General features: G+C 42.5%; 1 protein-coding gene across 2 annotated transcripts in view; it reads right to left on the bottom strand.

Moving 5' to 3' along the window:
• Window positions 1-21,414, bottom strand: part of arrdc1b (arrestin domain containing 1b) — a 56,931-nt gene that overhangs the window by 18,621 nt on the left and 16,896 nt on the right. The window contains exons 1-2 of one of the 2 annotated variants that reach the window (XM_052521152.1): window positions 16,096-16,231; window positions 7,028-7,138 (exon numbers count right to left, since the gene is read on the bottom strand). In XM_052521152.1, the coding sequence (XP_052377112.1) occupies window positions 7,028-7,138; window positions 16,096-16,105 (121 nt within the window). In that variant the 5' untranslated portion in view covers window positions 16,106-16,231. Of the gene's footprint in view, window positions 1-7,027; window positions 7,139-16,095; window positions 16,232-21,414 lie in introns of those variants that run through there. The other variant, XM_035772246.2, reaches the window with a different exon arrangement.

Raw genomic sequence — 21,414 nt, 5'->3', positions numbered from 1 at the left:
CAACCTCTCCCTGACCGAGTAGGTAATACCTACATGTTTCAAGCAGACCACCATAGTCCCTGTGCCCAAGAAAACAAAGGTAACATGTCGGTAACCATGAAGTGCCTTGAAAGGCTGGTCATGGCTCACATCAAGACCATCATCCCGGAAACCTGAGACCCACTCTAATTTCCATACCACAACAGATCCACAGATGACGCAATATCAATCACACTCCCCTTTCCCACCTGGACAAAAGGAACACCTGTGAGAATGCTGTTCATTGACTACAGCTCCGTGTTCAACACCATAGTGCCCACAAAGCTCATCACTAAGCTAAGGACCATGGGATTAAACACCTCTCTCTGCAACTGGACTTCCTGACGGGTCGCCCCCAGGTGATGAGGGTAGGTAACAACACATCCACCACGCTGATCCTCAACACAGGGGCCCCTCGTGGTAACCAGCTAGGTTAACATCCAATTGGCGACAGGTTTTATATTCAAAAATCTGCATAAAAACAATATGCACATTTTCCTACCAGAGATGTGTTTCCATCAAATTGAGTTGTTGCAGATAAAAGGCTGTGCATGATGGTGTAGCACACATAAACATACATTTTGTGGTTAAATTCCCATGTACTGAATAAAAAATACAAGTTAAATGGGTTTCCATCGAATTTCCAACTCCACTGATGACTTTCTCACCAAAATGTTTTGTTTTGCTAGAGAACTGTATCTGCACGCTGCTGACTAGAGCGCACCTATAGCCTACATGATGAGATTAGTACGGACAAAAAACATTTTTATTTGCCTAACGCAACCCAGCATCGATGATCATTGTTACCAGAATAAAACCCTTAAGATGTATTGTAAAGGAGCCTCAAGTTCATCACCTTGCACTTTCACCACCCTGTGAAGTTCATCATAACTTATTCCATCTGTAGCCTAATAAACTGCATGCTTTCCAGACGTAGTGGGAGGATCACACAAGGTGACTCCATGTTTACTTCCATATGATGGTTAATATATCCATATTTTCGCATAAAAGCATTTCCCTCAACATTTCTCATATAATTCATATTACCGACACAAAAAGATCCCACTTTGTCTAGCATATTTCGTTTTTTCAGATTCTTTCAGATTTTTTTTATCTGACATGTACGTTACTTGCATAAAAAGGTTGGATGGAAACCTGGTTACATAATTACTTGTTATTTGTTCCTAAAAACCCAAAGCCAGCAATAGAGGCCTTTAAGACACTTGTACAGGAAATTTGCACTGATGCACTGACTACTGGGAAAGAGATGAGATGCAAACACCTCTTCACAGCTTGGCTAAAGATGACTGACAGCTTACCGCAGTCACACACACACACACACCACCCTACCATCTGCAGGATATATCTGAGGGTCACATGAACAGAAGTAGCAGAGTATGGGAGGGTACGCTGCCTCATCCCCGTAACCCCCCTACATGTGTGGCTGGCATACCACATTAACAGTCAGCCACAGTGGCCACACGTGTCCCCTTGTGTGGTTGGCCACCGCTGTACCCTTCCCTGTCTCAGTGTCCCTACTGTGCCTGCGTCACATAACCTAGAGGCAGAGGAGCCCATTGTTGGGAGGAAAAATGGGTTAGGAAAAAAACATGGAGATAAAAAGGAGGAGGATGTGAAATTAATTATTTATGACTCCCCAGTTTTTGTGTGTGTGTGTGTGTGTGTGTGTGTGTGTGTGTGTGTGTGTGTGTGTGTGTGTGTGTGTGTGTGTGTGTCAGAGGTGTTGGGATAGTTACAAGTGAACACAAACCCATCCAGTGATGATTCTAATAATCTCTTGGGATGTTTACGTGATGGGTGTGTGGTATAGGATCGGTACACACATTGGAATTCTACAAAGAAATGAAAACAAATAAGGTGTCACACGACCTCCAACAAATTTGTATGCATGCATGCTAGAACATCTACAATCACTGTAAAGGCTCGTGCTTGAGTTTGTGCATGCCTCCGCCTATTTGTATGCAACATGCACAGTCAGTACTTGGATTCCAACTGCTTTCAGCTCTCGGAAATGGTTGTTCTTTGATCTAAGAATAGTCCTGGATTTCACATGCTTCTGTGAGGCTAAACTACGTCAAAAATATTAAATCAGCTCTATCGACTGGAATTTTGAGCAGCAAAGACATTCAAGTGCATCTAATTAAATTCCCTTTAACTGATCCAATGAATTGACAGAACATCACAAACACTAACTAGGACATAAAACAAACAGGCATGGAACTGATCTGTCGTTACACAACTGAGTGTTAATGAGACAGCAATTAATATTGACTGCAAGAAATGTCTATTAGACAAGTAGTAATATGGCCAGCCAAATCTGAATAGATTCATATTTGCAATTCACAATCTGTGATCACACCATCTTCAATAAATACTGAATAAATAAATAACTGTTTGATAGTTTCACATTCACACTCTCCTTCAAATTAGTGGACTTGGCTATTTCAGTCACACCCGTTACTGACAGGTGTATAAAACCGAACACACGGCCATCCAATCTCCATAGACAAACAATGACAGTAGAATGGGCCATACGGAAGAGCTCAGTGACTTTCAAAGTGGCACTGTCAACATAGGATGCTACCTTTCCAACAAGTCAGTTTGTCACATTTCCGCCCTGCTAAAGCTGCAACACCCGTTCCAAACTGCCTCTGGAAGCATCGTCAGCACAAGAACTGTTCGTCAGCAGCTTCATGAAATGGGTTTCCATGGCCGAGCAGCCACACACAAGCCTAAGATCACCATGTGCAATGCCAAGCATCGGCTGGAGTGGTGTAAAGCTCTCTGCCATCGGATTCTAGAGCAGTGGAAATGCGTTCTCTGGATTGATGAATCACGCTTCACCAACTGGCAGTCCGACAGACAAATCTGGGTTTGGCGGATGCCAGGAGAACACTACCTGCCTGAATGCATATTGCTAACTGTAAAGTTTGGTGGAGGAGGAATAATGGTCTGGGGCTTTTTTTCCTGATTTGGGTTAGGCCCCTTAGTTCCAGTGAAGGGAAATCTTAACGCTACATCATACAACAATTCTGTGCTTCCAACTTTGTGGCAACAGAATGGGGAAGACCCTTTCCTGTTTCAGCATGACAATGCCCCTGTGCACAAAGTGAGGTCCATAAAGAAATGGTTTGTTGAGATTGGTGTGGAAAAACTTGACTGGCTTGCACAGAGCCCTGACCTCAACCCAATTGAACACCTTTGGGATGAATTGAAAGGCAGACTTTGAGCCAGGCCTAATCGCCAAAATCAGTGCCCGACCTCACTAATTCTCGTGGCTGAATGGAAAGTCCCTGCAGCAATGTTCCTACATCTAGTGGAAAGCCTTCCCAGAAGAGTGGAGGCTGTTATAGCAGCAAAGGGGGGACGAACTCCATATTAATGCACATGATTTTGGAATGAGATGTTCGATGAGCAGGTGTCCACATTCTTTTGGCCATGGAGTGTATTTGACGATACCCAATAGCACATTCACACAAACACAACACGAGGGGCTTTTCTCTAAATATTTGTGGTCAGGCGGCTCAGTGGGTTGTTGGAGAAAAGTGCTTGCAACACCAAAATTATGGGTTAATGAATCCGTATGGATATTGAAAATATGAATATGCAAGGAAAGTCTATGGAGTATACTGGAAGAATGAAGACAGAAAGAAGGAAGACAGAGTTGAATAGACTGCTCTCTAGTAACACCTCCCAGCTCTGTGAAAAACCACTGAGCCTATAGGTGAGAGAGGCAGAGTTAAACATTAAGCAACATAGTAGTGGTGTGCTAACCTAACCAGCATGGATTATACCCAGTTGTCTGTCCCGACAGGACCAAAAAAAGCTGTCTATGTTTGGTTGAGATTTGGTCTGGTCTGGACTGGCCTTGATTTGGCTCAAACATAGCCGTCTATAATTGGTTCAGATTTGGTCCGGACCAAATCAGGTTCGGACCAAATCATAGACAACCATGTTTCACAAGTTTGAACAGCACAGTACATCATAGTATAGTACATTACAGTACACAGTAAAGAAAAGTAGAATATAGTACAGTTATGTACAACAGAGTAAAGTATAGTGTACTGTACTCTTCTGAATTAAACTCCACAGTACTCTACTGAATTAAATTATACTGTACTGTACTCTACTACACTCTACTCTACTGAATAAAACTTGATGACTGTCCTGTACATGACTCTACTGTGCTCTACTGTACTAAGCTGTGCCGTACTATAATGTGATGTTCAAAGTTGTGAAACAGCCTAGAAGTATATGATTTGTTTAGATTTGGATCTGGTCCGCACCGACCAAATATGTACTTGTTTGGGGGTGGAGCTCATCACAATCATACCCAGCATGCTTTGTAAGTGTACATGTTGGTCATTCAGCAGACACTATTATCTAGAGAGAGACTTAAGTCAGTCAAGCGCATTCAACTAAGGTAGATAAACACCAACATAAGTGCATGTGACAGATGGGAGTAATAATAAATATTCTGTTGTAATCTTCAGTTGGCTCATTTGTTCTATATTAAATGATACTTCAGGATTTTGGCCATGCAGCCCTTTACCTACTTCCCGAGAGTCAGATGAATTCGTGGATACCATTTGTATATCTCTGCTTGCAGTTTGATGGAAGTTGGAAACTAGAGTTAGAGCAATTGCTAACTAGAGTTAGCGCAATGACTCAAAGTCTATGGTATGAGCTAGCATGCTGGTAGATACCGTAGACTTCCAGTCATTGCGCTTATGCTAGTAAGCATTGGCTCACAAAATAGCCTCTAACTTTATTCAGTAGAAGTAGATAAAAATCCCAAAGTATCCCGTTAAGAGGCATGAAAAATGATTATTTTGATATAATGCTTACTGCATTGAGAATATATGTGTAGTTGAAATTTGGCCATAGAATCAATGACCGAAAAATACATATTTTCAACATCTGTAAATTACGTATTTTCAGGACGTAAAAAGACATATTTTCCAGATGTTGAAAATACGTAATTTACAGATGTTGAAAATTCTATGGCCAAATTTCAACTACACATATATTTTCAATGCCTTAAGCATTATATCAAAATAACACTTTTTTCATATTCTTTTTCAACGTCCAGAAATGACATATTTTCAACATCTGTAAAATACATATTTTCACCTTTCACTCAGCACCTAAAATGACCTGACGGCAATGTCAAATACTCGTTTTGCTTACTGGGCATGCTCCACAACTCACATACAGCACAACCAGGCCTGCCTGGGTTTAATGACTTCCAGTACCAGCGTGTTGTTCCACTCAAATCTACATTCTCAACAGGTTTCACCACGTATGCATGGCAGATCATTCACATGTTGAGGTCAGGACAATATTAACACACTAGAAGGAAAACTCTGCCCTCACTGAAATAGTCTTTACATTTGAATGCCTTCTTAACAGAGGTCAGGACAATATTAACACACGAGAAGGAAAACTCTGCCCTCACTGAAATAGTCTTTACATTTGAATGCCTTCTTAACAGAGGTCAGGACAATATTAACACACGAGAAGGAAAACTCTGGCCTCACTGAAATAGTCTTTACATTTGAATGCCTTCTTAACAGAGGTCAGGACAAACAGATGTGTTTTGGCAGCAGCCTTCGTCACCCATATTTATAGATGATGTCACATTGTAGTAATGCTTCTTTCTTTTTTCACAATCATTATTTACATACATTTTCTGCTGTTTTCCATAAGAGCTTCAAAATAATACTAATAATAAACATGAAGCTCACAGGAAGCAACTTAACTGGGTTCTTCATTAAGGCCTCTCAGTATGACTATAATGAACATGTGTCTAACTTGCACCGTTATGCAATTATTAAGAGACTAGATAGCTAATCCTGGCAACCAATATTCTAGCATTCATTTAGAGGCAAGCAGATCATAGATGTCAAGGTGATACCCCAGCATGTGCTATGTGTATAGTGTAATTAACAACTATCAATAGACCTACTAAAATATAAGCGTTTAGTCAATCAAAGAATTACTCTGTAAAACGAGGAATGCATTTACTCAATTCAACTAATAGAATGTATTAGTCATAAAATAATTAACACTCAAAACAATTACAGTGTACATTAAATACTTGATACATTACTATCAAGGCACAAGGCAAGACCCAAATGCAAACACAGGAAGCAAATGGCTGGAGTCTTACAATGTTTATTAATCCAAAGGGGTAGGCAAGAGAATGGTCGTGGACCGGCAAAAGAGTCCAAACCAGATCAGAGTCCAGAGTGGTAAACAGGCTGGTCAAGGCAGACAGAATGGTCAAGCAGGTGGGTACAAAGTCCAGAAACAGGCAAGGGTCAAAACCGGGAGGACTAGAAAAAGGAGAATGCAAAAAGCAGGAGAACGGGAAAACCGCTGGTTGACTTGAAAACATACAAGGCGAACTTGCACAGAGAGACAGGAAACACAGGGATAAATACACCGGGGAAAATAAGCGACACCTGGAGGGGGTGGAGACAATCACAGGGACAATTGAAATAGACAAGGGTGTGACAATTACAGAATAACACAGAGTAAATTACTATGAATGTTCTACGCCAGAACACCACCACAAGACCATCGGGAGACAAACAGACGGGTTCTGTGGAGCACAGCACACCCCTTCTCTTTATCAGCAATTGTTAGGTACAGCCACGTTCGCAGACAGAACATTTAGTACAGGAACACCCCTGCAGGGACCTATTACTTCAGCTGATTGGCAGTTTCAGTATTTTATCTCAAGAGGCGTGTAAAATTGCAATTATAATTCAGAATGATCACCACTATAAAAAGTTAAAAACCGCTCTTTAGGACAAAAACCTAATCGAGCGGCAGAATGCTACATTATTTTCACAGCATTTTATAATTCAACAGAGATGAAGAGGGCTGCAACTCGACCAGCCTCTATTTAGATTCTCATTCTATATGTTATACTCTATATATTTTGTATCAGTAGCCCAAAAATGGCTTCCATAATCCTCACCTTTGTCAGCTACAGACAGTGTGCTGCTGAAGTATTGCTCTTCCAGTGTCCACGACGTGTCGTTCATTTTGTTGGAGACCCCACATGATCCCAGGCAGTTCACCTTAATGGCTGGAATGGAAAGAAAGAAAAGATTCAATCAACCATGCAGTTAACTAACTTTGTCTATCATTCATAGTTCTCTAAAATGGGTTTCCATTATGAGTTTTTCTGTCAGTTGGTATAAAAAAAGCCCACATATGGATGCTATAAACACCAAATAGCAGAGTTTTCAATAAATGGTGTCTATAAATATGTTTTGCTGTTGACAGGAAGCCACATGTTCAACATGAACCTCTTTAAATGAAACCCTTGGCCCTGGTGTGCTCACTGTGCTGTGTAAAAATAGCAGCACTAAACATTCAATAGCGAGGGGTTTGTAGAGTGATCTGTATCATAGACTGGAATAGCCTCACCACTCACCTGTTCGATGGGGCTATTGAATATGTTACTGAGAAGCTAATGCAAGTCAATTCCAATTGCTAGCATATAATCGGGGAAGCCAGCCACCCTTGCCCTATCGGGATAGGCAGACTCTACATCAAACTTCAGATAAACCCAAACTTTTCTGGGTAATATTATCATTATGTAAGTAAAGGTCAACCTAGACGTGTTCCAGGAGATTTTTATCATGTTTAATGATGTAGCATTCATGCAGCCACTACTAATCTATGATAAGCTCCTATCTCTCCCCAGAGGGTTAGTGTTATCCTCAGAGGGATCTGAGAGTGACATCATGATCACACCGCACACAGCAGACACAACACATGTGACGTGATGTATGGAGAGGCTCTGTGTGGTTTAAGGACCGCTGTGCTGAGTTCCATACTAGGCTTGGGTGGTAAATTGTATATTGGGGTATTTGGAAAACTTCACAGGATGGTTTTCCCAATAGCGTCAATACTGTCAAAACAATTTCTTTGAAGTTGTTCAATACATTTTAATATTTAAGGCTACTTTTTAAGCTAATAAATACGTAGAGTCAACTTGTGCAATATGTTAGGAGATAAAGCAGATTCCAGCCTTCCCCAGAACAGTTGAGCCATTCATATGTTTTGCTGTAAAAAGCACAATGGGTTAAATTTTGCCATTAGCGGCGGCTGCTGCTGCTGGGTAGGGTGTCTCTATTCTCTCTTGGTAGTAAATAATCAAACAAAACAGACACTTAAAACAGTATCAGTGTTTGCCAATATTCATATGAAACAAGTGTGGAATGGGGACCATTTTGTGTCCAATGATTGTTAGAAAAATCCATTCTGGAAAAATAATTCTGGTTGGGTAAGCCTGGGGGATGTTCTAAAGCCCAATTCACCACACAGCACTGCATTACAGCACATGTCAATGGCTGTAGGGGCAGCAAGTAGCCTGGCGGGTAGGACCATTGGGCTAGTAAGTGAAAGGTTGCTGGATCGAATCCCCAAGCTGACAAGATAAAAATCTGTCGTTCTGAGCAAGGCAGGTAACCCACTGTTCCCTGGGCGCTGATGACATGGAAGTTGATTAAGGCAGCCCCCTGCACCTCTCTGATTCAGAGATTTTTCAGTTGAATGCATTCAATTGTACAACTGACTAGATATCCCCCTTTCCCTGTAGCTCTGTCTGACTCTGTCCATATCTCTCAGAACTGAAACCTTTTGATAATGTGCAGTGGAACACCATGTTCACACAAGGTCACGCTCCTCCTCTCTTATAGCATCATGTTCCCTCATGGCCTCACATTGTCAAAAATGGAGGGAGAGAGAGAGGTCGGAGATGGAGAGATCTGTACAGGGATGGAAGTGGTAGCATATGACACTGTGCAGTTATGGACTGTGTGACCGAGTGACACACACAAGTAGAAGATAGCTCGCTAACTCTACTGTCACCAGTGGAGGGGAGCCATCTCTAATCTGCTAACCCCACCACCACAGCAGATATACTGACTGTAAGGCAGCACATGACTTCCTGTGTCAGCAGAACTATATGCCTTCATACACCTACCAGCAGTGCCTACAAGAATCACTCACACATAGTAATGTTAACAGAAGTTTAGCAGTCTTGAGCCATCCCTTATCAGATCACACATGAAGTATTTACAACCTCTGAGCATCAAACAAACACAACAAATGATCAGAGAATGCATTGCTGGGTGGGAGAGAGGAGAGACTAGATAGAGCGAGTTCTGACTCAGTGTCTGTCTTTGTGTTCACTTTAATATGCTGGAGTCCTTCCAAGGCCTATTCCACGGTTCAATAAGTGTAGGAGAAACATGTCAGTAGGCGTGGAGAACACCGGCTCCATTTATTCGTTTCAATTTTCAACGTTTATTCTCCCCGTTCACAGGATACAGATTAAAGCTGATCCCCAAAGGATCAGCCAGCGTAGGCTACTCCAGTACTGGAAGTGTTCATATGATCAGGACCTTGACAAACATGGATGGTTGTATCATAAGTAGAGGTCGACCGATTACGAATTTTCAACGCCGATACCGATGCCGAGGACCAAAAAAGCCGATACCAATAATGTAATAATGACAATTACAACAATACTGAGTGAACACTTATTTTAACTTAATATAATACATAAATAAAAATCTATTTAGTCTCAAAGAAATAATGAAACATTCAATTTGGTTTAAATAATGCAAAAACAAAGTGTTGGGGAAGAAAGTAAAAGTGCAATATGTGCCATGTGAAAAAAGCCAACGTTTAAGTTCCTTGCTCCGAACATGAGAACATATGAAAGCTGGTGGTTCCTTTTAACATGAGTCTTCAATATTCCCAGTTTAAGTTTTAGGTTGTAGTTATTATAGGAATTATAGGACTATTTATCTCTATTCCATTTGTATTTCATGTACCTTTGACTATTAGATGTTCTTATAGGCACTATAGTATTGCCAGTCTAATCTCGGGAGTTGATAGGCTTGAAGTCATAAACAGCGCTGTGTTTCAAGCATTGCGAAGAGCTGCTGGCAAACACAGGAAAGTGCTGTTTGAATGAATGCTTACTGCTCGATCAGACTTAATTACAATATAATAAACACACAGAAATACGAGCCTTAGGTCATTAATATGGTAAAATCCGTAAAAACTTATTTTGAAAACAAAACATTTATTCTTTCAGTGAAATACAGAACCGTTCCGTATTTTATCGAACGGGTTGCATCCATAAGTCTAAATATTGCTGTTACATTGCACAACCTTCAATGTTATGTTATAATTATGTAAAATTATGGCAAATTAATTACAGTCTTTGTTAGGAAGAAATGGTCTTCACACAGTTTGCAAAGAGCCAGGCGGCCCAAACTGCTGCATATACCCTGACTGTGCTTGCAAAGAACGCAAGAGAAGTGACACAATTTCCCTAGTTAATATTGCCTGCTAACATAAATAATTTATTTTAACTAAATATGCAGGTTTAAAAATATATACTTGTGTATTGATTTTAAGAAAGGCATTGATGTTTTTGCTTAGGTACATTGGTGCAACGACATTGCTTTTATTTGCGAATCACCCGTTTGGCGAAATAGGCTGTGATTAGATGATAAATTAACTGGCACCGCATTGATTATTAGCAATGCAGGACAAGCTAGTTAAACTAGTAATATCATCAACCATGTGTAGTTAACTAGTAATTATGTTAAGATTGATTGTTTTTATAAGATAAGTTTAATGCTAGCTAGCAACTTACCTTGGCTCCTTGCTGCACTCGTGTAACAGGTGGTGATTAAGGCAGCGTAGGCTGAATATGTCTGAATATACTTTTGTCAAATGTTATTATCATTGTTTTTTTTTTACTTTTTTTTACTTGTGCATAAGGCATATGTTTTGTCCATGTGCAATATGATTTCATAGGCCAAATGGCCAAATGCCATAAGAAATGTCCAAATGCAATATGATGGTGGGGCGGAAAACAGTCTCCTCGTGGAGTGCAATGTAATCGGCCATAATTGCCGTCCAAAAATGCAGATTACCCCTTTGTTATGAAAACTTGAAATCTGCCCTAATTAATTGGCCATGCCGATTAATCGGTCGACCTCTAATTATAAGCACTCCTTATCCCTTGGTTGAGAGCTTAGAATAGTTCACATTTTCTTCCCCTTCCCTACTTCTTTGTGTAGGTTTGAATGACTTTTTGTCTAGGACCTATTATACCTGACATTACAACCTTTCTCCACTTCCCACAGGAATGTCTTTGAGGGCACACTTTCATTTGTAATGTGTCTGTGTTCTTTCAAACATTTGACATTTTAGTCATTTACCAGATGCTCTTAACTAGAGCGACTTACAGTAGTGACTGCATACATTTTAATACTTTCTTCATACTGGTCCCCCCGTGGGAATCGAACCTGCAACCCTGGTGCCATGCTCTACCAATTTAGCTACACAGGACTATAGAACCTAGAGTTCCTGTGATTTGACATGGATTTTTAAACCTTTGGTTAATGTTATTGGCCTAGTTAATCTTTTGGTACATGCCTAGGTGGGCAATGCAACTATCTTGTTGGGAAGAAATCTCCTCGGTAACAGATAGAGGGTTGCCCTGACAGTGCAACCAATCAGGGCCATGATATGAAGTCATTCAGTTAGAGAACATGACCCCTAGTGACATCCCTGCATGGCAACAATGAGTCAGCGTGTGTGTCAGGAGAGAGGAACTGGCAGGGAAAACAAAAGACAGACTGCTAACTTTGGGCTGATAATGATATTTCCTTGTTTACGAGCACCCTTAGAAGGGTTTCAACTGGTGGGGCGGAAAACAGAGGAGCTACAGTGGGTTTGTTTAAGGTCTGGCATTTAAGAGAACAATAAAAGACAGCGGTAGCTCATTTTTCTCCAGCCAAAACAAGGAGTGGAACTGTGGCTCAAACAAGGGGAGGATTGTCTGTCCAGAGGCTGGTATTTCATCACAGCTAGATCAGGAGTATTAATGAGCAGATTTAAAAGGTCTGCTGAATTTATTGGGAGACCAGGAGGAACATTCCATGGATGTTCTCAGAGTCTTAGAGGTCCACGTGATGTAGCATACACACCCACAGTAGCATACACACCCACAGTAGCATACACACCCACACAAGCATACACACCCACACATATAAACACAAGTTAACATAAGATAAAGCATCCTAAGATAAAAAAGGGTGGTACCTTTTAAGGAGCCAAATCCACGCTGACTTCCACTAAATAAAGAATGGTGTTTGCAACAAGAGAGAAAGCTGAAGACTTGATACTCCCTGTTGAGATCTGTCCACCTTCACTTTACTTGAATGTTTCTATTCACCACACATATCACTTTTAAAGGTACAACACCAATGAAAACATGTAGCCTCCAGTTTTACATGAGGCCCATTAGCAGGGCAGAGATCATCCGTACTTCGTCATTTTCAACATATCCCATCCTTACACTCCAATAATCCAATGCCACGCTCACTATCTTCATTAAATCTTAAAGAGCTGCAAACAATTAGAGAGCCTCTTGCTTTCAGCTAGCTAGCTAATGTTAGCTGGCTGGCTGGCTGGACTATGCAAGTAACCATTTCAATAGAATGTTCATGATGTCACTGCGACAACTGTCATAAGACGTAGCTGGTAAATTCGCTCTGGCTATCTACTCTGATTTCAAAGCACTCATCTGAGTGTGACAGAGCGCAGAATAACTGACGAACGCTCAACACCCGATGAACTGGTAGTAAAGGTTGGCAACAAAGCGTAATTACATTTTTGCCAGCAGCACATTTGTAATCACCAACGCTCGGTATAACATAAAAACAACATAACCAGCTCTGCTAGGGCTAGTAAAATGTTCAGTGAACTGTTCCCTCATTTGTGTCTGGAAGTAGCTAGCCAACGTTAGCCAGTTAGCTTGGGTGCTTGACTGATGTTGTTAGGTCAGAAAGCTCGATCAACCCTACTCCTCGGCCAGTGTCCAGTGTGAGCTCTGAAAGTTCTGTGTTTATGAACGGACAATTTGACAAAGCTCTGAGTTTACGAACGCCCAGAGCGCACTCTGAGCACACTCTAGCACTCCAGATTGAATATATGATCACACCCATAGTATAAACCAGCCTTTAGTCTGAAATATTTGGTTGTTTAGTACATGGCCTCACATGTGTCTCCTTAAAGAGCTGGGTGCGGCCAAGGCTTAAGAGAGTGTGAACGATGCTGAATGGGTGAAGACAAATAAGAGCTCTCTAATACTAAAGGTGTACCAAAACATTCAAGAGACATTTTCAAAAAAAATAGGTTACAAGTTTATCAACTTTCAAAGCAGAATTACTTACTTTTTGTTCATCCTGCAGTATATGATATATAATTTTATAGCTCTGAGTATCTACTTTTATCCAATGTAAAAGACACAATTTAAAATTTTGCCAAATAAGATTGAGCCACATCTCTCACTTCTCCATGCTCACAGTGAGGAGAGGGAGTCCAAGTGGCTTGCTCACACAGCAGCCGACAGCAAAAGTGGACAAGCAGATACTTTCATAGCAGGAATACAAAATGATGCATAGGCTATTACTGTTGATCAAATTGTTCTAAAACCATTAGCCTATCTACAGGAATGTTGTATTGCAAAATCAAAAAAAATTACTGGCTTATGCAAAATGCTTCAGTAAGAGGAAGGCAATGTCGGTAACTTTCTGTTTATCGTCCTAGCTCTAATTGAGAGTATAGTGGTCAGTAAGTGCCCATGCCTGACTCCTCATCTCTGTCTGCTGACTGGCCATAAAAGAAGGGGCAGAACAGACATCCATCTCCCTTCTTAATCTCTGCTGATTTCCACTGATACCATTATGTGCTCTTTGGGGATAACCAAACTCCTCAGGTCATGAGGCCTGACTGGACCTGAGCCTAATTGGGGGGAAATGTTTGGGGTCTGGGCACGGTGCTACTGCAGGAGCACCCAGAGTGAAAACTTTAGGTTATTACTTTAACCCTGTTTCTCTGATAGTATAAGTGAGGTATTTCACTATGGGATACACCCCCAGTGTATTCATCAGAAGCCTTCATTGCACTACGACAGCCATGATTGGCTGGACGTCGAGAAGTGTGCGTCAGAGAGGGGTACCCTATAAAAAGGTCAGACGTAGCATCTCCTAGTTGGAAAGGTGTTATTTAGGGAGCGCTTTACCCGTGTGAGGTTTGGTCCAGGAAGCGAAAAACTCATCACCTTCTGTAGCTCAGTTGGTAGAGCATGGCGCTTGTAACGCCAGGGTAGTGGGTTCGATTCCCGGGACCACCCATACGTAGAATGTATGCACACATGACTGTAAGTCGCTTTGGATAAAAGCGTCTGCTAAATGGCATATATTATTATTATTATTATTATTATCACATTTTCTAAACTCCTTAGTCCTGTCCATGTTTATTTATTTATTTTTATTTAACCAGGCAAGTCAGTTAAGAACAAATTCTTACAATGACGGCCAGAAGGACAACCATCTCTGCAGCACTCCACCTACCAGTGGCCAGACGGAAGCCACAACTCAGTAAAAGGCACATGAGAGCCCGCTTGGAGTTTGCCAAAGGGCACCTAAAGGAATCTCAGGCCATGAGAAACAAGATTCTCTGGTCTGATGAAACCAAGATTGAACTATTTGGCCTGAATGCCAAGTGTCACGTCTGGAGGAAACTAGGCACCGCTCATCACCTGGCCAACACCATCCCTACGGTGAAGCATGGTGGTGGCTGCATCTTGCTGTGTGGATGTTTTTCAGCGGCAGGGACTGAGACTAGTCAGGATCGAGGGAAAAATGAACGGAGCAATATACAGAGAGATCCTCGATGAAAAACTGCTCCAGAGTGCTCAGGACCTCAGACTGGGGTGAAGGTTCACCTTCCAACAAAACAACGACCCTAAGCACACAGCCAAGACAACGCAGGAGTGGCTTCGGGACAAGTCTCGGAATGTCCTGAGTGGCCGAGCCAGAGCCAGAGCCAGGACTTGAACTCAATCAAACATCTCTATAGAGACCTGAAAATAGCTGTGCAACCAAGAAGACTCGAGGCTGTAATCTCTGCCAAAGGTGCTTCAACAAAGTACTGAGTAAAAGGTCTGAATACTTATGGAAATGTAATATTTCAGTTTTTTATTTGTAATACATTTGCAAAAATGTATAAAAAATTGTTTTGCTTTTTCATTATGGGGTATTGTGTGTAGATTTTGTGTAGATTGATGAGGGAAAAAATATATTTCATAGATTATGTAACGTAACAAAATGTGGAAAAAGTAAAGGGGACTGAATACTTTCCGAATGCACTGTATGGTGAACAATATGTTTGGAACATCGAATCTCAGTGGAATCACTGTATCGAATTGCAATATATATACACACTGAGTGTAAAAAACTTTAAGAAGAAGACCTTCCTAATATTTTTCCATGAGAAGTGCCTCAATTTGTCGGGGCAAGGACTCTACAAGGTTTCAAAAGCGCTCCACAGGGATGCTGGCCCATGTTGACTCCAATGCTTCCCACAGTTGTGTCAAATTGGCTGGATGTCCTTTGGTTGGTGGAGCATTAGAGATACACACGGAAAACTGTTGAGCGTACCAGCACTTATGTATCATGATAATATCATCAAATTCCCAGCTCTAATTCACACACAATCGCTTTGCATGCAGGCGCATAATAATTTATCTACTATACCAGAGGAAATGGTATATGCAAAATACCTCAGACCCTTCTGTTAGCCTACTACCTTCTACTACTGAATAAAGATACTCTTGGTTACTCTCACCCAGACTTATCTTGGAGGAATTGCAATTTAAATGCAAATATTTCTTTATCTACCCCAGGCCCTGTGGGACCTTAGTTGAACCGACAGCTCCTGCAGTCCTGTCTGTGCAGGATTCACTTACAGGCATTTGAACTAGATCATAAGATGAACTCACTGTGTACTCTTTGAGCGTTACTGAGAGACAGAGAGATGGAGATGGAGTGGAAGGGAGAGAAATACGTACAACAGTACGCTTTAACTTGAAATGAAAATTACTTTGACAAAATTTGAAACGTGTAATATCTGAACATTTAGATAGCTAGCTAGACTTACCCGAATACATGGGTGGGTATACATGGATGGACACTTCTCTGTCACGGATGCCATGGTGGCCTTAGTTTGAAGATGTAATCCGGAGACAGGTGTTTTATACAACAGCCTTTTGTGTGTTCTCTTTTCAACTCCATCTGCATACTTGCCATAAAACGCCAGAACATAAAAAAACTGCGTTAGAAAGGATTACCTACACATACTGACCAGCTCATGTTATAGACAGAAGCGTGCAACATGGCAGACCAATCCGAACGCATATTATTATTATTATTATTATTATTATTATTATCTTTCGACATGTCCAGCCCACCCATTATCTCAGCCAATCATGGCTAGCAGGAAGGTTCCTGTCTTTTTCTGTGGTAAGGCTCGTAATATTGTATTTACAGTTGGCATACAAGTTTGTTATTAAAGCACATGAAAGTTCACATGTTACAGAGGAATTAATGCCCAAAAATGCATTTAGATTTTAATTTTTTTTTATTGACGTTTTGAATTCATGGTACCACTTTTCAACCGGAGTAGGCTGTAGTATGGTTTTGATACACCGCAGAGTGGAGCAGAGCGAGCTATTTGCAGTGAATAGGTCTAGGCTTTTTATAGGACATTAGCCTACATTTACTGACAGATTATTTAATTACCCTACATGGCTATATAGCAACAATATCATATTTAGAGTTAGCAATCTAGATAAGTGTTTTGAGTTCCCTCTATCTCAGGTGGTGAATAATATAGCCTATAGGGACCAATATGCACAAAGTTGTTGGCAAATCCTCTGAAGAGCCAAAATTACATCTGATAATTCTGGATCCTATTTTGACATGTTTGAAATGTTGCACATCAAAATATCAATCATGCATTTCCTGGATATGTTAGATGAAATAGCTTACTTTTAAATCATAGGCTAACCATCTCAGTTGTCTGACTTGGCACTGTAAAAAAAAAATCATAGAGTGTGGCTAAGTCAGGTAGGAGACCTGAGCCAACTCCCCGTGCTTACTGTGGAGAGAGAGGGACCAGGCAGGCACCATGTTATGCCGTGAGGCGCACGGTGACCCCGGTGCGGTACATAGCAGCGCCTCGTATCGGCCGGGCTAGAGTGGGCATCAAGCCAGGTGCCATGAAGCCGGCTCAGCGCATCTGGTCTCCAGTGCGTCTCCTCGGGCCGGGGTACATGGCACCAGCCCTACGCATGGTGTCCCCAGTTCGCCAGCACAGCCCAGTGCGGGCTATTCCACCCCGCCGCACTGGCCTGGCTACGGGGAGCATTCAGCCAGGTATGGTTGGTCAGGCTCGGTGCTCGAGACCTGCAGTGCGCCTCCACGGTCTAGTCTATCCGGTGCCGCCTCCACGCACCAGCCCTCCGGTGGCAGCCCCCCGCACCAGGCTGTCTCTCAGTCTCCTCCCTACAGGTGCTCTCGCCTGTCCAGTGCTGCCAGAGTCTTCCTCATGCCCAGCGCTGCCAGAGTCTCCCGTCTGTCCTGAGCTACCAGAGTCTCCCGTCTGTCCTGAGCTGCCAGAGCCACCCGTCTGTCCTGAGCTGCCAGAGCCGCCCGTCTGTCCTGAGCTGCCAGAGCCGCCCGTCTGTCCTGAGCTGCCAGAGCCGTCCGTCAGCCAGGAGCTGCCAGAGCCGTCCGTCAGCCAGGAGCTGCCAGAGCCGTCCGTCAGCCAGGAGCTGCCAGAGCCGTCCGTCAGCCAGGAGCTGCCAGAGCCGTCCGTCAGCCAGGAGCTGCCAGAGCCGTCCGTCAGCCAGGAGCTGCCAGAGCCGTCCGTCAGCCAGGAGCTGCCAAAGTTGCCCGTCACGCCGGCGCTGCCGGAATTGCCCTTCACTCTGGAGCTGCCGGAGTCTCCCGCCTGTCCGGTGCTGCCGGAATCTCCCGTCCAGTTGGGACCCATGGCGAGGGTCCCCAGTCCGAGGTCGGCGGACAGACACCCACCCAGACCCTCCCCTATAGGTTCAGGTTTTGCAGCCGGAGTGGGAGGGGGGGGGGGGTACTGTCACGTTCTGACCTTAGTTCTTTTGTTATGTCTTTGTTTTAGTATGGTCAGGGCATGAGTTGGGTGGGTGGTCTCTGTTCCGTCTTTAATGTTGTGTTTGTGTTTGGCCTGGTATGGTTCTCAATCAGAGGCAGGTGTCGTTAGTTGTCTTGGATTGAGAATCATACTTAGGTAGCCTTTTCTCACTTGTGTTTCGTGGGTGTTACTTACCACGCTGCAGCTTGGTCCTTCTCTCTATCTCCCAACGACGAGCGTTACAGATTTGTTTTTGGAACCTTCCGGTTACTAGTCCAACGCTCTAACCACCTGCCTTACATTGCACTCCACGAGGAGCCTGCGTGGCAGGCTGACTACCTGTTACACGAAGGCAGCAAGAAGCCAAGGTAAGTTGCTAGCTACCATTAAACTTGTAAAAAACAATCAATCTTCACATAATCACTAGTTAACTACACATGGTTGATGATATTACTAGTTTATCTAGCGGGTCCTGCGTTGCATATAATCGATGCGGTGCCTGTTCATTTCTCATCGAATCACAGTCTACTTCGCCAAACGGGTGATGATTTAGCACTGTCGTTGCACCAAACCTAACCATAAATATTAATGCCTTTCTTTAAAATCAATACACAAGTATATATGTTTAAACCTGCATATTTAGTTAATATTGCCTGCTAACATGAATATCTTATAATTGGCTTGTTGCGAACTGTGTGAAGTCCATTTATTCCTAACAAAGACCGTAATTGTACATAATTATGACATAACATTGAAGGTTGTACAATGTAACAGCAATATTTAGACTTAGAGATGCCACCCCGTCAAATAAAATACGGAACTGTTCAAATCAAATCAAAGTTTATTTGTCACGTGCGCCGAACCTTACAGTGAAATGCTTACTTGCAGGCTCTAACCAATACTGCGGGGGAAAAAAAGTATGTGTGTCTATGTGTGTAGGTAAGTAAAGAAATAAAACAACAGTAAAAAGACATTTGAAAATAAGAGTAGCAAGGCTATATACAGACACCGGTTCGTCGGGCTTATTGAGGTAGTATGTACATGTGGGTATGGTAAAGTGACTATGCAGATGGGGCACAATGCAGATAGGCCGGTGAGCCAATGTGCGGGAGCACTGGTTGGTTGGGCCAATTGAGGTAGTATGTACATGAATGTATAGTTAAAGTGATGCATATAAGATAAACAGAGAGTAGTAGCAGTGTAAAAGAGGGGTAGGGGGGGTCACACAATGCAAATAGTCCGGGTAACCATTTGGTATTTCACTGAAAAAATAAACGTTTTGTTTTTGAAATGATAGTTTCCGGATTCGACCATATCAAAGGCTCGTATTTATGTGTCTTATTATGTTATAATTAAGTCTATGATTTGATATTTGATAGAGCAGTCTGACTGTGCGATGGTAGGCAGCAGCAGGCTTGTACGATTTAATTCAAACAGCACTTTTGTGCATTTTGCCAGCAGCTCTTCGCAATGCTTCAAGCATTGAGCTGTTTATTACTTCAAGCCTATCAACTCCTGAGATTAGGCTGGTGTAACCAATGTCAAATGGCTAGCTAGTTAGCGGGGTGCGTGGTAATAGCGTTTCAATCGGTCACGTCACTCGCTCTGAGACTTGGAGTAGTTCTTCGCCTTGCTCTGCAAGGGCTGCGGCTTTTGTGGAGCAATGGGTAACGATGTTTCGAGGGTGGCTGTTGTCGATGTGTTCCTGGTTCGAGCCCAGGTAGGGGCGAGAAGACGGACGGAAGCTATACTGTTACACTGAAAATACTAAAGTGCCTATAAGAACATCCAATAGTCAAAGGTATATGAAATACAAATGGTATAGAGAGAAATAGTCCTATAATTCCTATAATAACTACAACCTAAAACTTCTTACCTGGGAATATTGAAGACTCATGTTAAAAGGAACCACCAGCTTTCATATGTTCTCATGTTCTGAGCAAGGAACTTAAATGTTAGCTTTTTTACATGGCACATATTGCACTTTTACTTTCTTCTCCATCCAACACTTTGTTATTGCATTTAAACTAAATTGAACATCTTTCATTATTTATTTGAGGCTAAATTGATTTTATTGATGTATTATATTAAGTTAAAATAAGTGTTCATTCAGTATTGTTGTAATTGTCATTATTACAATTAAAAATAAATTAAAAACTTGGCCGATTAATCGGTATTGGATTTTTTTGGTCCTCCAATAAATCGGTATCGGCGTTGAAAAATCATAATTGGTCGACCTCTATCTCAGATCACGAGAAACAAGATTCTCTGTTCTTTTTTCTCCTTAATCCTGTCCCATTGCTACAACTCCAGTATGGACTTGGGAGAGGCGAAACACAATCCAGCCAAGCTGCTCTGCTTCTTGACACAATGCCCGCTTAACCCGACACCAATGTGTCAGAGGAAACACCGTACACCTGGTGACCGTGTCAGTGTGCAATGCGCACAGCCCACCACAGGAGTCGCTAGTGCGTGATGAGACAAGAATATCCCTGCCGGCCAAACCCTCCCTTAACTCGAACGACGCTGGGCCGATTGTGCTCCCCCCATGGGTCTCCCGGTCGCGGCTGGCTGCGACAGAGCCTGGACTCCAACCAGGATCTCTAGGGTCACAGCTAGCACTGTGATGCAGTGCCTTAGACCCCTGAGCCACTCGGGAGTCCGATTTAACTCTTTGGCCTGAATGCCAAGCGTCACGTCTGGAGGAAAGCTGGCACCATTCCTACGGTGAAGCATGGTGGTGGCAGCATCATGCTGTGGGAATGCTTTTCAGCAGAAGGGACTGGGAGACTTGTCAGGATCGAGGGAAAGATGAACGGGGGAAAGTACAGAGAGATCCTTCATGAAAACCTGCTCCAGAGCACTCAGGACCTCAGACTAGGGCAAAGGTTCACCTTCCAACAGGACAACAACCCTAAGCACACAGCCAAGACAACACAGGAGTGGCTTCGGGACAAGTCTTTCAATGTCCTTGAGAGGCCCAGCCAGAGCCCGGACTTGAACCCGATCGAACATCTCTGGAGAGACATAAAATATCTGTGCAGCGACGCTCCCCATCCAACCTGACAGAGCTTGAGAGTATCTGCAAAGAATAATGGGAGAAACTCCCCAAATACAGGTGTCCCAAGTGTGTAGCATCATACCCAAAGAAGACTCATGGCTGTAATCGCTGCCAAAGGTACTTCAACAAAGTACTGAGTAAACGGTCTGAATACTTATGTACATTTTATATTTCCGTATAAAAAAATATATATTTCAGTTTTTGGTTTGTCATTATGGGGTGTTGTGTGTAGATTGATGAGGGGG

Source organism: Oncorhynchus keta, chromosome 6 (genome assembly GCF_023373465.1).
Source record: "Oncorhynchus keta strain PuntledgeMale-10-30-2019 chromosome 6, Oket_V2, whole genome shotgun sequence".
Lineage (NCBI taxonomy): Eukaryota > Metazoa > Chordata > Actinopteri > Salmoniformes > Salmonidae > Oncorhynchus > Oncorhynchus keta.
Note: the sequence above shows the minus strand (reverse complement) of the source record. Positions and strands in the feature narration are given on the sequence as shown.